General features: G+C 39.2%; 2 protein-coding genes across 5 annotated transcripts; one reads left to right on the top strand and one right to left on the bottom strand.

The window, feature by feature from the left end:
* The first annotated feature begins 2,744 nt into the window (after nucleotides 1-2,744).
* atp5pd (ATP synthase peripheral stalk subunit d) lies at nucleotides 2,745-6,114 on the top strand. 2 transcript variants are annotated; one of them, XM_010903481.4, is made up of 6 exons: nucleotides 2,745-2,873; nucleotides 3,593-3,722; nucleotides 4,472-4,568; nucleotides 5,247-5,318; nucleotides 5,542-5,604; nucleotides 5,802-6,114. In XM_010903481.4, the coding sequence occupies exons 2-6, from the start codon at nucleotides 3,601-3,603 to the stop codon at nucleotides 5,931-5,933; spliced, it is 486 nt and encodes a 161-aa protein (XP_010901783.1). In that variant the 5' UTR covers nucleotides 2,745-2,873; nucleotides 3,593-3,600; the 3' UTR covers nucleotides 5,934-6,114.
* Nucleotides 6,115-8,676: 2,562 nt separating this feature from the next.
* On the bottom strand, nucleotides 8,677-13,809 carry LOC105029909. 3 transcript variants are annotated; one of them, XM_034294911.1, is made up of 6 exons: nucleotides 13,682-13,809; nucleotides 13,460-13,565; nucleotides 13,175-13,323; nucleotides 11,605-11,652; nucleotides 10,282-10,314; nucleotides 8,677-10,041 (listed from the first exon to the last, which is right to left on the bottom strand). In XM_034294911.1, the coding sequence occupies exons 2-6, from the start codon at nucleotides 13,539-13,541 to the stop codon at nucleotides 8,749-8,751; spliced, it is 1,605 nt and encodes a 534-aa protein (XP_034150802.1). In that variant the 5' UTR covers nucleotides 13,542-13,565; nucleotides 13,682-13,809; the 3' UTR covers nucleotides 8,677-8,748. The 3 variants fall into 3 exon arrangements, with proteins under 3 accessions (XP_034150802.1, XP_019906138.1, XP_019906140.1); XM_020050579.3 differs by lacking the exons at nucleotides 13,460-13,565; nucleotides 13,682-13,809 and adding an exon at nucleotides 10,580-10,681 and having other exon boundaries at nucleotides 13,175-13,226; XM_020050581.3 differs by lacking the exons at nucleotides 11,605-11,652; nucleotides 13,460-13,565; nucleotides 13,682-13,809 and adding an exon at nucleotides 10,580-10,681 and having other exon boundaries at nucleotides 13,175-13,262.
* Between the last annotated feature and the right edge of the window lie 2,416 nt (nucleotides 13,810-16,225).

Below are 16,225 nucleotides of genomic sequence, written 5' to 3'. Positions count from 1 at the left end.
TAAGAACCCTGCTTGGTTTATATTCTTCAAACATATCAGAAATGTATTCGGTTCCTAAACCATTCAGAGATTTATAAACTAAAAGCACCACTTTGAAATCTATTCTGTAACTGACTGGAAGCCAATGCAAAAATGTAAGAACCGGAGTGATGTGCTCTGTTCTCTTGGTCCTGGTTAACATTCTAGCAGCATTCAGAATGAGATGCCGTTGTTTTACAGTCTTTTTCGGGAGTCCAGTTAAGAGGCCATTACAGTAGTCAACCCTACTAGAGATAAAACATGGATGAGTTTCTATTGGTCTTATTGCAACACCAAGGCTTTGATTCTGGCTATATTTTTTAGATGATAGAATGCTTTTCTGGTAACCGCTTTGATATGACTGTTAAATGTGAGGTCAGAACACCAGGACTACGCACTTGATCCCTGGTTTTAAGGGCCAGAGAATCCAGCTCTTCACTAATACTTGTTCTTTTATTTTTGTTGCCAAACACAATAATCTCAGTTTTATCTTGGTTTAATTGTAGACATTTAAACTGTAGATACTTTGAAATGTAGATTCAAAGTATCTACAGTGGGACCAAACCTAGGGACAAAATGCATCCTCTGGGGCAGGGAGAACAGTGCACACTAAGCCAATGGAAATAACATCTGGAAAGATATTGGATGTTCAGTAGAATTTAATTTACTCAGGTATGATCGTAGGGTTTCCAAAATATTATTCAGGGTCTTGTACAGAATTATGTGTGAATTGCTACAGGGGCAGGCTGGCCATCTAGCCTTTTGTGAAAATGGCCCATGTGTGGCCGAGTGGGTCCATCTCAACTATTTTTAATAATATATTTAAGTGGGCCAAGTATAATTATTTGGAATTATATTTAATTTTGTGGAAGCCATAAGAAAATGAATAAGCTGTTCCGTTCTCATCTGAATCTGCCTCTGAAGAGCTATTCGTGGCCTTCTGGGCTTGTTCAATGACAAGGCCATCATGGAAAGAGTTGTTTAGGTCTCTTGAAACTACAACACACAGAAACACTGATTGTCTGGTCCGTTGTTATAGTTCTAGTAGGAGGCTATGCTGATGAGCTATGGGGATTTCAGACAAAAGGAAAGAGACAAACCCATTTCAATGTGGAAACAGTATACTATTTCAGGTCACTTTCTTTCTTCAAGTGAAATTGGATGTACTAAATGTTTCGCATCGCTGAATACACCACACCAATAAAGATGCAGTCTGGCATTAAAACCACCTTCCTGTCCTGTATCTTTGCTGTGCCCAGTAACACTACTTAAAGATGCTGTTCTCGATTTTTGCTATTTTGCTAATACTTTTTAAACTCCCACTTTGAATTGAATGTGAATATGAATGTAATATGTTATTTATATTTGCATAATGTATAGAATTGTTTATAGAATTAATATCATACCTAAGTTAGGTATGGAATTCCAAGTTTGAAAGATAGTGGTTTTAAGGACAATGGCACTTAAACCAGTAGCCAAAGATCATGTACATGATCTTTAATAGGACTTACTTTCTCCAAATTATATTCCTGTCTCTGGTGCAAAGTAAGCTCTTTTTGATTCTGCTTGGGCAGCTCTTGTGGTCACACAGCCAAAGAAAATACATTGAAACAGGGACGTTGGTAAGCCTAAATTACGAATTACCCCCCTAAATAAATCAATATATCAGTCAATATATTTTCTCACTGATTTCTTTTTTTTCGTCACACGTTCCATCGCATCATAAACCTCTTACAAATTGTATAGAAATTGAATAGAATCGTGTTCATTTGGCAGCGTTCGGTGGAGTGTGATACTTTAAACGTAACTCGCTCTTCTGAAGCGCCCTCTCTTCTGTAAAGAGTTGCTAACTTCTCCCTACCATCGGCCACTCCCCTTATCGGACGTTTATAGTGGTCCGAGACGTAAATCCTCTCAAGTTCAAAATAAAAATGCAATGGAAAGCAACGGTACGTTATGCTAATGAATAAACCCTTTCAGCTAGCCCACCACCATTTGTTATATAAATGTATGCAGGTTAAAAAAAAAAAAATATGTATGGAGATTATTTTAGACAAGTTGCAATTCGTGAAATTCGACTTGCACAACAGACCAGTCATATCAAAGTGATCAGTGTTTTTTTCTTTACCGGAAGGCAAGAAAGCTAGCTACAACTTTCTAGTAGACACTTGATGACTTGATGAAATGATTACTAAATGTACAAGATGTTTTTTATCTTGTACATGTTGTACAAGATGTTTTTCAAAATTGCTGTTGGATATGCCGATAATAGGGGGTTGTATTTATTTATCTACGTCACTAACCAACTACTGAAAATATGAATTGTATTTCATATAAGTTGTATTTCAATGTATTCTCTTCACAGGAAGGTAGATCCGGTTATTAAATGTTTCTTTTTTTAATTATGATAAAATTGTTATGACTTTATTCTGAGATGAATAGGCTAATGTCTAAATCTGTTTTGAAATGATTCAGAGAAATTGTGTTTAGAAACAGAATATGTATGTAACTGTTCATTTACAATAAAGAATAGGCCTAGTATTTCAGTATTTTGGCCGTTTTTGTGCATTTTGTTGGTGTTGGATGGAGTGGACGTCAATGTATGCCCAGACCCCCCAAACCTAGGCTTAGCCCCCCATCCATTCATTTCTGATGACGTCCCTGCATTGAAATCCACAGCCCCACTGAATATTCAGATTTTACTGACAGTCCTGCTCAATTTCCTTTGTAATAAGTGGGGTGCGCCAGCAGGCGGTAGCAACAAATTATTCACAGTGTTATTGTCACGGATCATATCAGCCATTTCCGTGTCCGGTCAGACTGCATCATATTTGGGGCAACTTGTTAACTGTACGGTAGGTTATATCATTAAATTGCATGAAACATTCGCATGTTTATCTTTTTGTTGAATATTATGTCCTGACAGCTATACAGCTTCAATCGAAAATAACTCAAAGTCTGTTGGGTCGACGATTTATTCATACCTACTGGAACTGGGATCTGACCTTGCTGTTGGCTAACCTAAGCTAACTTTTGCTGCTAGCGGATTTATCGAAGACCTTCAAGTGCATCTGTCAGGCTCGAACTTAATTTTAAATATTACGTGCCTAAACTGGTTCTGACTGTAAACTAATAGAACATAAGTAACATCCACTTGTTTCGATAACGAGTGGTCGAAACACGTTAACTAACGGGATTTTGTTGCCGGTGAGCCACAGTACAAGCTAGGTAGCATTAAGACCTTAATCTGTCAAATAATCGTAGTGCTTGTATTTTGTTTATTATTTGGATAAACGTTAGTCAGTTAACAGTTGGTGAATAATTACTCTGGTAATTAATGTAGTCCGCTATAACATTACTGCGCTAACTTGAGTGTCATTCTAAAGTGACCTGAGCCTCGCAGGTTGGTCAGTATTCATGACATGTTACAGTAAGTCGTGGACATGTGCAACCCTTCTTCTGAACCCTTCTTCTGCTATAATGCTGTTTTCCCGGTGACCTGAAACATTCTTATTTCCAGTAATATTGTAAATTGAAGGATTTGTTTTATTTATTATTTCCCATCTTCTGACAGACACAGAGATGGCTGGAAAACGTGCTGCATTGAAAGCAATTGACTGGCTGGCCTTCGCTGAGAGGGTTCCCCCTAACCAGAGGGCTATGTTCAACAGTCTGAAGACCCGGTCTGATGCCATCGCTGCCAAGTATGCACGCTGAGCTTCCACAGGATATCCTAAGTTAGCTTTAAAGCCTCATGACTAGCACTGTAGGGGGCGTTTAATCCAGCAAATTCAGGTCAATTGGAGACATTGCGAAAACATACAGGTGCAAAAACATCCCCATTAAAACCATTGAATATAGTCCAGCAGGTGGGAACAGCTGATCCAGTTGACACTGTTGGTCATGTGATATTTAATTCCGGCCTGGTCAGCAGGAGAGATCAGCCAATTAATTACACTGAAATGTACCACTTATACAGTTTCAATAGCACTGATATGCAGGTGAGTCCATTTTCAATTTCTGTGAGTGAAAATGGAGGATTCACACCTTTGAAAGTCATGTACATGGGATCAAGTTCTAGGTCACTGCAACAGTTCCTTCACTTGGGTTCTGCAGAGGTTGTTTTCTGTCGATGATCCGGAGTAAAAAGCCCCCCTGAAGTGAGCTCAGTTTGTCTACACAAAGGAGTGGAGTTGGTCAAACCTGCATCTTTTAAAACGAGTAACGAAATGATCCTCTTTCCCTAAAGCCTAATGTTAATGTAATGTTTATACGAACAGGAGGTTAACTTAACCCTGTATTCACCCAGAGATGGATTTCCATTCCAGTCCTGGGATTATTATATGTATTTTTCAAATACTGTCAACCTAGTCATCACTGATTGCTTCAAAGGGAATAGGTCCGCTTCTCCTGTTGTTGATGTGGCGCTAATATCCTGTCTTTGTGCTTACAGGCTGACTTCTTTGCCGGAGAAGCCAGTCACCATCGACTGGAACTTCTACAAGGCCAACGTGGCTTTACCCGGCATGGTGGCCGAGTTTGAATCCAAGGTGGGACCACAATGCCAGTGCTGTATTTACACATTAGCCAGGCTGCTCATATTCACTCAGCAGGAAGGGAGTGCATTGGTAGTGCCAGGACTCACCACGGCCGCTGAATAGTAGCAATATGATTAATTACCAAAATAATAATGAAACTGCTGATCACTAGGTTTTGAGTGTGTTGGTTCATTCAGATTCTCCCTATTTTCTGCTGCAATGTCTTTCTCACCTCAGGCATTCCCCTCGACTTTCCATGACTACACAACCATGACTACACAACCATGACCACACCACCATGACCAGAACTAGGGTGTCACTTGGAAAATTACGTAAATCGCTTAGTAGATGGACCATTCAGCACGTGTGACCGTTTGTCTTTGCGCTTGTAGGTTTTTGGTGTGGGTGGAGGCACTTTTCGTCTCTCAAGTAATTACATGTTGCTATGCATAGATTGGAGGAATTTTTGCGCGATTGCCATTTTAATTTGTCCGTTTGGACAACCATAATCTATTGTGGTTGTCAACGGTTTTTATTAACGTTAGTGGCCGAAGACGGGCCTTGACGACGAGCCCTGAAATGTATTTACGTTGTGTTCATGTAGCCCTTTCAAGCAGCGACATTCAGCCCGGAGAGCTTAACAGTTTGCATGGGACTGATCTCACTCCTCTTGTCTTCTCTACTGTCCAGTTCTCCACGCTGACCATCCCTGAGCCCAAAGACACAGCAACAGCTGACATCAACGTACAGGAGGCCGAGGCGGTGAGTGTCTGTACATGGTGTTGGGGGAAAGTACTTCTGACTGTGTGGCACTGACTCATGTTCCGTCTTGTGACTGCGTATTGACGTAGTGGGACCAGGGTGGGAGAGCCATTCAGTTATTTATATGTAAATACCAAGTTAGATGTCTGTCCTGATGTTGTACGGACAAGGTTGCCTTGCTGTCAGTACTCGTCCCATGCTTACAGGTCACCTTCTGTTTTAGAACAAATCCGCTGTTGCCTACATCCAGGCTTCCAAAGATCGCATTGCTGCATACGAGATAGAGGTGGGTTATTCACATTGCCAGTCAGAGACAGACTGGCGGAGACATTTCGCCTCCAGTTTGGATTAATATTTTACAATATTGCTACTTACAATCACCACCTCTCACAGACATCATGTTAATTCCACTCCGACTTTGCAACACTTATGAATCTGTGGCACTGTTAATTCAGCACAATCTCTCCCGTCTTTCCTCCATAGCTGGAGAAGTTCAGGAACATGGTTCCCTTTGAACAGATGACCATCGAAGACCTGAACCAAGTGTTCCCAGAGACCAAGCTGGACAAGGAGAAGTACCCGTACTGGCCCCATAAACCCATTGCTGATTTGTAAAACGTCACCCAGCACATTCTGAATAATAGTATACATTTTCTCTAATGAGAAGATTTATAGTGTCCTATGTATAAAGTCCTGTTTGATCGGTGAAGACAGTTGAAATGAGTCCTCATTGTCATTGAACGACTGAATAAGATCGTCCAGTCACATGAGTTTAAATAAATAATTGGAAAATGAATGTGGTTTTTTATATTTTTGTTGGAAGAGAAATGGAGGTTAAAATGTTTGAAGTTATTTTCCATTAACATGTAGGAAACTTAGAGTATAAGAATATAGCATTGTTATGTTGATTTAGTACATAAAACTGTTACAGCTGAATATACTTTTCTAGGGGGACAGCCGTCTCTGATGATCATACATCAACAAAGTCCCACAGTCCTTTCTTAGGCACTAGCGATGGCAAAACAAGGCTTCATTAGTGTTATTTTAGCAGCAGAATATTATGCTGACATCACACATTTTCTTTATTACAACAAAAGCCATAATATTTGAGGTAATATAGTTAAGTATGTAAAAAAAGAACAGACAATATTGGAACGGAAATGAAACAGATGAGAATGCTAATTATATTGCCTTTTAGATTTCAATGATGGCTTTTATTTTGGAAAAGAAAATCTGAGTTAGCACTGCTAGCATAATATCCTGCTACTAGAAGAACAGTAAGGAAGCCATCAGTACTGGGGCCTGAATGCCTTGGTCATGGGTTTCTCATGGGCCAATCAGAAGACATTGTATACCTGATATACTCTGTTTTCCTTCTAAATGTAGGATGAGGTGGTTTATTCAGCCAAAACAAGACTAATGACAGGTGAAGTGAACAACACTGATAATCTTATCATGTCACCTACATTGGGGAGAACAAGTATTTGATACACTGCCAATTTTTCAGGTTTTCCCACTTACAAAGCATGTAGAGGTCTGTCATTTTTATCATAGGTACTCTTCAACTGTGAGTGACGGAATCTAAAAAAAAAATCCAGAAAATCACATTGTATGATTTTTTATGTAATTCATTTGCATTTTTTTGCATGACAAGTATTTGATCACCTACCAACTGGTAAGAATTCCATCTCTCACAGACCTGTTAGTTTTCTTTAAGAAGCCTGGTTCAAAAGCGGTTCAAGGAAGGAAAAGCACAGACCATGTGCACCCTTTCATGGCAACGGTATTCCCTGATGGCATAGGCCTCTTTCAGCAGGATAATGTGCCCTGCCACAAAGCAGAAATGCTTCAGGAATGGTTTGAGGAACACAACAACGCGTGCAAGGTGTTGACTTGGCCTCCAAATTCCCCAGATGTCAATCCAATCGAGCATCTGTGCTGGACAAACAAGTCCGATCCATGGAGGCCCCATCTCACAAATTGCAGGACTTAAAGGATCTGCTGTTAACGTCTTGATGCCAGATACCACAGCACACCTTCATAACTGTCAATTGGTATAAAAAGGAAACAGATCTTACATATAAAAAATAAAAAAAATACAACCATTGACAGTTATGTCATTTTGTTCTCAGCGAATTACAGAATGTACAGTACAGATTTTGATCTTTAGTATATCTTTCATTGAGATCCGATGTGTGATTTTAGTGTCCCCTTAGGTTTTTTAGCAGTTTATGTAGCCTCTCCTTACCAGAAGTGCCAGCTCTGACATCTGGCTTAAAAAACAAACAACTGACAAACAAGTGACCTTGCTGATTACTGTTGTTCACATCTGTTGAGGGCTGCAATTGTGTACTGCAGACACAAGCTGCTTCACAGAAAAGAAATGTGAAAGCAACTTAAACTATTATATATTATTGTATTAAGCCAACTAGATTGCAAGGTCAGAAACTCTACTGTCAATGTCTTAAATATCTGACAGCATAGACTGCAAATCAGACACTGACAACATAACAATTTTATATTTAATTAAAATGGATATCAATAGGAGTGTGGCAAAACAATTTGCTATATTTATTTCTGTGACAAAGGTGCAGTCTCCTGTGTTCAGATCAGCAAAGAACTAGACATGTTAATCAACCTCACAAAACATGATCAGAGTTGCCTTTATTGAAGTAACCAGAAAATGTAAAATAAAAACTCTACAGAAAGACAAGTGAGAGAGAAGCTGATGCTGTGTTTAATGAAGTGCAATTATTGATTCCATTCAATAAGGGGACATAGAGACAACATCCATGGATAAAGAAGCTGAAATAACATGGTCTATGAAAAATGAATCTTAAATAAATAAAAAAATATATAATTTGTTCTTCTAATTATGACCATGTACTGCTTAGCAAAAAAAATCTTACTATCTATATATAGCAGGAAAATAAAGTGGAAAATATATGCAAAAAAAAAAGCAATAGGAAAATATCCATTGTTTCTCAACTCGATCTTACACTGATAACATTGACTTCTAACCTTTCATTCAGGTAAATACAAATCTATATATAAACAAAATAACTCAGAAAATGTCAAAACTTTGACCTTCAAATATCAGGAAGTGTCACGGTGCATATGTAGGACTCCAGGCGCAGAGCGAGTACAAGAAAAACGTGCTGTTATTACTTATTACAAAACAAGTGTACGCCGTGAACTGAAGCTAAAAGCAAACAATGAACCACAAACTGACCTGAAACAAGCCAACTTAAATAGGATCCCTAATTAGAGGTAATGCAGAGCAGCGTCCTCTAATGGGACCAAGCAAACTAAACTTACAAATGCCTAGAGGGCATCCCTACACCTCCAGCCCCCCCCCCCCCCCCCACACACACACACACACACACACACACACACACACACACACACACACACACACCCAACCGCACCATCAGGGACACCCAAGGGGGTGAGGGGGGACACGTTGGCTTTGGCGAAGGCTCCGCCTCTGGAGCAGGACAGGAGCAGGAGGAGCCGCCTCCTCCTGTCTCGATGCCCCGTCCTGTCTTACGCTTCTCTCCTCCTGGGTTAATGGAATAACCTGTGGGATAGTCCAATTTGCCTCTTTGAATGTAGTAATAGCACCTGCAGAGATGAATTCATTCCACTTTGCCTGGTGTGTCTTCCTGAAATCCCGAGCATAGTCAGCAAGCTGGTGGTCTCCATTCATCATAGAATTGCTTTCAACAATACTACAGATCTTCTGTATAGAATGGCCAAGTTTGAGAGCCAGTGAAGGAATGCGGAAGGAGTTGTTCTCTGCATTGTACCCTGCCACAACCTTCATTGCTGATATGACATGAGGAAAGTTGGACGGTATGATCATCTCCTCCATTGCCTTAATCGGGGTGATCTTCCTGGCTTCAAGTAGGAGTCTGCCAGCTTCTCTCATCTTCTGTCTTATGTAGTCATGTTTGCCCACATCAGAACCCATCCTGTTGAACATGTGCTGTCCCAGTTGCATGATGCATTTGTCACTCTGCACAATTCGGGAGACTTCATCATAATTCATCTGGCGTAGGACTTTCTTCATTCCATCGCTAATCTCCAAACCCACCGGCGTGGTAAGAGCACACATGGATCGGACTCCCTTTCTGCCTTGGGACTCACCATCCATTTTGGGTTTGAGTGGGCAGTTTCTCACATGTTTCCAAAGGCTCCTCTTGTTGTAAAGGCCTTGGCAGTGACAGCAATGAATGAAATCCTTAGCTTCTTTGCTTTCTTTTGGTCGGTAACAGGCGATCATCTCCCCATATCCTTTTCTGACCACATCCGCGTTGTGAGCAAAGTTACCCCTTTTTCTAAGTAAGTTTAACTGGATTTGTCTTTCTTTGGATCGTTTTGGGAAACATACTGCCTTTGCGACCTCCATTTCATTGCAATGGACAAGTTCTAGATGTCTTGCCATTTTCGAATATGGTTTGAAGCAATAAAAGCAATACTGTTTTTTGTTATACGATTTGCATTTTTGCAATGGCATTATTTGAAGTGAAGGTTTTGTTCCTGAATGTTTGGCTTGTCTTTTAAGAGGAGAAAGGGTTAATCCCTGCGGGTTCTGGGCCATGGAGTGTCGAGGTTCACTGCTATCTGAGTCATTTGAGGGAATGCGGTTGGGTGCATCATCCACATTACTGTGTGTATGATCTGTGTCATCACTGGAATCATTTAAGCCACTAGTTGTATACTGAAAGAGAAAACATTAGAAATAATATAATTCACAATCTATAATCCTTGGTCTGGTACAATCATCAGTGTTTTGATGGAACTACACAGTGACTGTCAGATCACTTATCTATTTAGATGGTCAAAAGATGCAGGCATCTACAGATTTCTGTATCATGGATCTGCACATTTTCCTTGTCAGGTCATTTACCTTTTGTCAGCACTGTTTAACTAACATTTTACAGGAGAAGCATTGGCATACCTGTCTTTTTCTAGATGGTCTTAACATCTGCATCTGGAAAAAGGAAAATACAAATATAACATTAACTGACCATTAAAATGCATTTTCAAATGTACACAAATATTGGCTGATAAACGTCTCAGCATTACCTACATACAATCAAAGCAGATGCCCATATAAACTGTTAAATGTCAAAATTAGGTAACCACTGGGTGCTGTAAACTACATCTTAAATTGTCAATGATAATGGACTAACAATGGACATCAACTGAAACCCAGGGTGGAAAAAATTGCCCCATTAGCCTTAAGATTTGCAAACCTTTCATGGATTACCACCACAAAATGTACTTTAGCAATCCACCTCACTCTGCACACCAGACTCCTTGTCATATTGGGCCCAGATAGAAGACTCTCAGTCAAGCTAGTTAAATATAAAGAATGTGATAAAAAATAAAAATAAATAAGTCCAGGGAAAAGTAAAAAGGTATATAAGAGCAAAAACGGGTAATTCAATAGACAAAAAACAAACAAAGGTCTAAGGCTCAATACAGAGAAAAACAAAATACAACTAGGTTGGCACAGATACATCTCATAAACAACAACTAACACGAAAAGGCACACAGAACTGGAACAGGTGGCAGGGGGAGTAGGTGTTAAGAAGAATTAGTGATCTAGATAATGTAATGAACATATCACTAAACAACATGGATACATACAACACTTAGAACATGGAATAAGCATACCAAACCTAGCATACCGAACCTAGCATACCGAACCTAGCATACCGAACCTAGCATATCGAACCTAGCATATCGAACCTAGCATATCGAACCTAGCATACCGAACCTAGCATACCGAACCTAGCATATCGAACCTAGCATATCGAACACAGGAATACAAAACATGCAACACGGTACATAACACAGGACTTTACACTCTCCACTCAATCCCAAAGTGCTCTAAATTCTGACCCCCACCCCAAAAAATATGGTGTAGACAAGTTATATATTTTCAAGGAATTTATTAGTTGCTGGTAGCAAAGCTGGAATGGCAAAAACTATTATTATCAAGTGTTCTTTCTCCTGACCAAGTGTAGAAATAAATCATCTTTCTTGCAACAACTGGTAATAGACCTTGTTCAATCTAACTGAAGTATCCTACTACAGTTTATTTTGTCATTACAGATCAAATTAGTACAAATGAAAAAAGTATCCACACACACTGGAAATCAACATCCCTAGAGGAATAAAAAAATATTTCCATGAAGACCCTCCTGGGCAGCAACTATCAAGGAAAGGTTAGGAAATTCAAATGAATTAATGAAAACCAATCCAATTTGCTTACCTCTGTATTAGTTGTTAAAGTTATCTCAGGGTTGGAAGCAAAGGGCGACTGCAAAGCCAATTTAAAAACAAAATATTTATTAAATTACTAATATGAAATAATATAAAGACCAATAGGGATTGCAATCTATATTCACCGGCCATTTCATAAGGTACTCCTTTTCAACTGCTCGTTAACGCAAATATCTAATCAGCCAATGAAGTATGTAGACATTTGGGTTGCAAGGTACAGTGGGCCCACAGTTCGGTACGCACCGTGGTTTGTGGGTAACGGTAAATGGGTCGTTTTCGGTATGAATGAAGTCGTCATGTTAGAAGTGTCCACTCAAGTAGCCGACAATGGCAAAGCAATGCTTGCAGACTGTACTTGGTTTACTATCCTCTGACCCTCGTCATCGTTTTGAAGTGTTCATTTAGTTAACAAAAAGGGACAAAATAAATTTCTCAATTGCAGTCGACGAGACATTAACTGATCCAGAAAAAACTATAAACTATATTTTTATTTTATTTTGGTTGACAAAAACGAGACTGTCTTTGTGACGACATGTCTTATATAACTACCATAATTGGATAGGACGATTTTGGAAAGGGAGCTTTTCAGTATTTTGGTTTTGTCCAATCAAAAGCATACATGGGCATTGTTTGCATTTATAGTTCCAGCACTGCAATTCTATTACTGTTGGAAAAGAAATGTCACGGCCAAGTCATTTCAGAATCACCTCAGTTTTTTGCCAGACCGCTTAAGCGGACCCGGCTAAGAAAAGCGAAGGTCTCCGAGTGACTGACTGACCCTTGTAAAATAGCCTAGTGGTTAGAGAAGCAGACTTTTGAACTATAGGTCCTGAGTTTGTATATTCTCGCAGGCGATGCGTAGTACGCATTATGAATTATTCCGTATAGACACAAACCTTGCTGGCTAAAACCGTGAGAATCTACATTATGGTAAGCCTGAAATAAAACAGTTCACGGTTATAATGCGACTGTTTCTGGTGGACTTTCGAAGTACGCATCCATGCATTTTGTTTTGGGTCAGCATAGACAAAAACATTTGTTGGCTTAACAATGTAGTTACGATATCTTAAGCCTTAACTGAAACTGTATACGGTTATATTGCAACTGTTTCTGGCATGGAATAGTTCATCTTCAGTCTCGCTAGCAATCGCTCAATTCTTATGATTTTTCCTAGGAAGTTAGTAGATACTAGTAAGCCTATTTAACAAAATCGTCAATGGAGTCTAGCGACTGTTGAAACTTGTGGCGTAGTGGTTGATTTGTTCAGGATAGAGAGGGGAAAATATATACTGAAATCAAATACTTATTTCACTCAATTTATAACATTTTTGCCAGGCGTTTTTCTGGATTTTTTTTATTGTTATTCTGTCTCTCACTGTTTAAATAAACCTACCATTAAAATTATAGACTGATCATTTCTTTGTCAGTGGGCAAATGTACAAAATCAGCAAGGGATCAAATACCTTTTTCCGCCACTGTAACAGTATCAACCATGCCAACAGATTTTGTTTTCAGGCCTTTATTCTGATGATAAAATATATTAGAAAAAGAACACTGACCAGCCGATGGATAGCCAATGGACCTTGTGTGTCTTCATCCACCAGGCCTGAAGAGTCATCCTCCTCCTTGAAAGCCCCTCCATCACCCCACAGGCTTTGGCTCCACTCCTTATCAAACACCATGTCCACTTTAAGACCAGGCTGGTTATCTGTAAACACAGACACAAACTTTTAATTGGCCCGATAAATTGTAGAAGAAAAGGCCAATGCTCAAAGAACATCATCACAATGTTTACCAAAAGGACATTTAATTTGACCACATTGACTACTGGAAAGATTACTAACTTATATTGCATTCTGGCGAAATTGGCGTGTCTATTCTCGCAGGCATATCCACATGCTGTTCCTCCTTGATTAGGGATTGCATCTCATCTTTCTCAGTGACTGTAATCTGAACCAAGTAGAGCAGAATGAAGACGTTTGCATAAAGACTATCAGGGGAATGTGCACATCACGAATACTAATGATGCATCAGGAAACATTTACAAAACAGACTGCTATAATGACATTTGCTAGGGATCTAGATTATACTTTCTCCACTGAATGAGCAGATTCAGACTGTTGAAGCCATGATGCATCACCATCCTCTGAAAATGTAATAGGAGCAGCAGCAGCACATTGATCATCTGTTTTGAGACCGAAGCATCCTGCACAAACAGAAGAAATTACATTCGCGGGATACTTAACGATTACACTACCAACCAGTTTATAACTGCAATTAAACAAGCTAGCCACATACCAACACGACAATAGGAACATTGTCGAGTCCCCGCTGTCAACAGCTCTGTTTCCAAACTCTTTAACCTTTTCTTGTTAGAATCGTTCTCAGTTTTCAGTGCTTCGTTTTCCAGTTCTCTCTGGGACACCTCCAGACGAAGTTCAACAGTACTATCCTGTACAACCCTCAGTAGTTCTACCACAGCTATTTTCACAAGCGAGTTCAAAATAGATGTTAGCCTCGTTTGTAAAGAGTCACAATCCCCCATAGTCGCTGTATGTTTAGGTGAGGTTAGTGGGATTAACTGCAGAAATCTGCGTCTTGTGAGCAACATTAAAGAAACACTTCCGGGTCACGAAAATCTGGATTTTTCTTTAATAAAAGAGACCAACGAATTACTTAAAAACTGAGATAAATTGAGTTTATTAATTGTTTGAGAACATGTACCTCTCAAAACATTGACAACAATTCAAATATTATCATATTTAATAGTTATTTTAAAAAAAAAAAAGGGTATTAAAATACGTTCCAAGGGCAGAATTCAGACAATGCCAATGACTGAATATGGAATACATATTGCCTCATAGCTCATAAACTATTGAATATTCCACATAGAAAGCAATGTAGGAAATGTTCAGGAGAATGTGTAGAGTAAGACAAACCTGTCTTATCATGGGGAATAGTGTGCTACATCTAGCAACACAATATTTCCACACCCTCTTTTTCCACAATGCAACTCAATGGATATGAAATATATATTGCCCTATATAAAAAAAAAAAACTAGGGAATTTATTGTAGGAAATGTTCAAAAGACTCTATAGAGTGATTATATGCAAAAATAAAATCAAGGGGCACTGTGTATTTGCAATTGTTGCTGCCATTTTACTCCACCCATACCATTGGCCACAATACAAATGAATGGATATGAAATACATATTGACTAATACAGAAAAAACTGTTCTATACGCCGCAGTGAATGTATTGTAGGAAATGTTCAGGAGACTCTATAGAGTGATTATGTGCAAAAAAATCAAGGGGCACTGTGTATTTGCAATTGTTGCTGGCATTTTACATTCCATTGGATTCATTCTTAAAGGTGACTGTGAATAATTTATACATTCTATCCCTAGTGAGGACAAGGTTCAACTCAACAAAATGATACAGAGAATGTAAATGAGGCTCATGTAGAACATCTGTTTCCTAAAGGCAATTTAAATGAGAGAATGTCAACTTGTCAGACAACACCCTCAGATGGCCAACTTAATTCGCAACCTTTAGACACATTTAAAGATAAAGAAACTGTTTTTGATGTTTATCACAATGTAGCCTATAATTCATTTGATGAAGTATCAATGTCCAAAGTACCCGATCAAATCAGTATAAGCAAGGATACAATGAAATGTGATTTGTCAGATGCAGCAGATTTTGGAGGGTTCAGGCTTCCCACTCTAAACAAGAATGTGTTAACTTTTCCATTCTGAAAAAAGTGGTAGATATTTTAAGAGATTTTCATGGGTAAGTCTATTTGCAGAAAAAATGTAAGAGTCCAATCCTTACTGTGCAGTAACTTTTCGAAATCATCACTTCACAGTTGCACAGAAAAGGATATAAAAAATACATATCTTACAATATGTTTCGGATGCCTCCGGAACGCCTTCCTGGGAAGGTGTTCCGGTCCCATCCCACCGGGAGGAGACCCCGGGGAAGACCTAGGACACGCTGGAGGGACTATGTCTCACGGTTGGCCTGGGAACGCCTCGTGTCTGGGGAGAGGGAAGTCTGGGCATCTCTGCTTAGACTGCTGCCCCCGCGACCCGGCCCCGGATGAAGTGGAGGAAGATGATGATGATGATGATATCTTACAATAAATGGATACTGTGGCCATTTTTCATGTGAGTTAACATTTTATATTGTTCTGGACAATGTGAATACACTAGATTTCCACGTTTCATATTCAGGCAGTATTATACATTCTGTTAAAGATGGTATCAAGGACAGACCATTTTGTGGTCCAGAGAGGAAGAAACTTGCATTGTCATTACATCATACTGCCCCACATACAGTGGGGAGAACAAGTATTTGATACACTGCCGATTTTGCAGGTTTTCCTACTTACAAAGCATGTAGAGGTCTGTAATTTTTATTATAGGTACACTTCAACTGTGAGAGACGGTATCTAAAACAAAAATCCAGAAAATCACATTGTATGATTTTTTAATAATTATTTGCATTTTATTGCATGACATAAGTATTTGATCACCTACCAACTTGTAAGAATTCCGTCTCTCACAGACCTGTTAGTTTTTCTTTAAGAAGCACTCCTGTTCTCCAT

Source organism: Esox lucius, chromosome 11 (genome assembly GCF_011004845.1).
Source record: "Esox lucius isolate fEsoLuc1 chromosome 11, fEsoLuc1.pri, whole genome shotgun sequence".
Taxonomy (NCBI): Eukaryota; Metazoa; Chordata; class Actinopteri; order Esociformes; family Esocidae; genus Esox; species Esox lucius.
The sequence above is the reverse complement of the archived record's forward strand: the minus strand, read 5'-3'. Positions and strand labels throughout refer to the sequence as shown.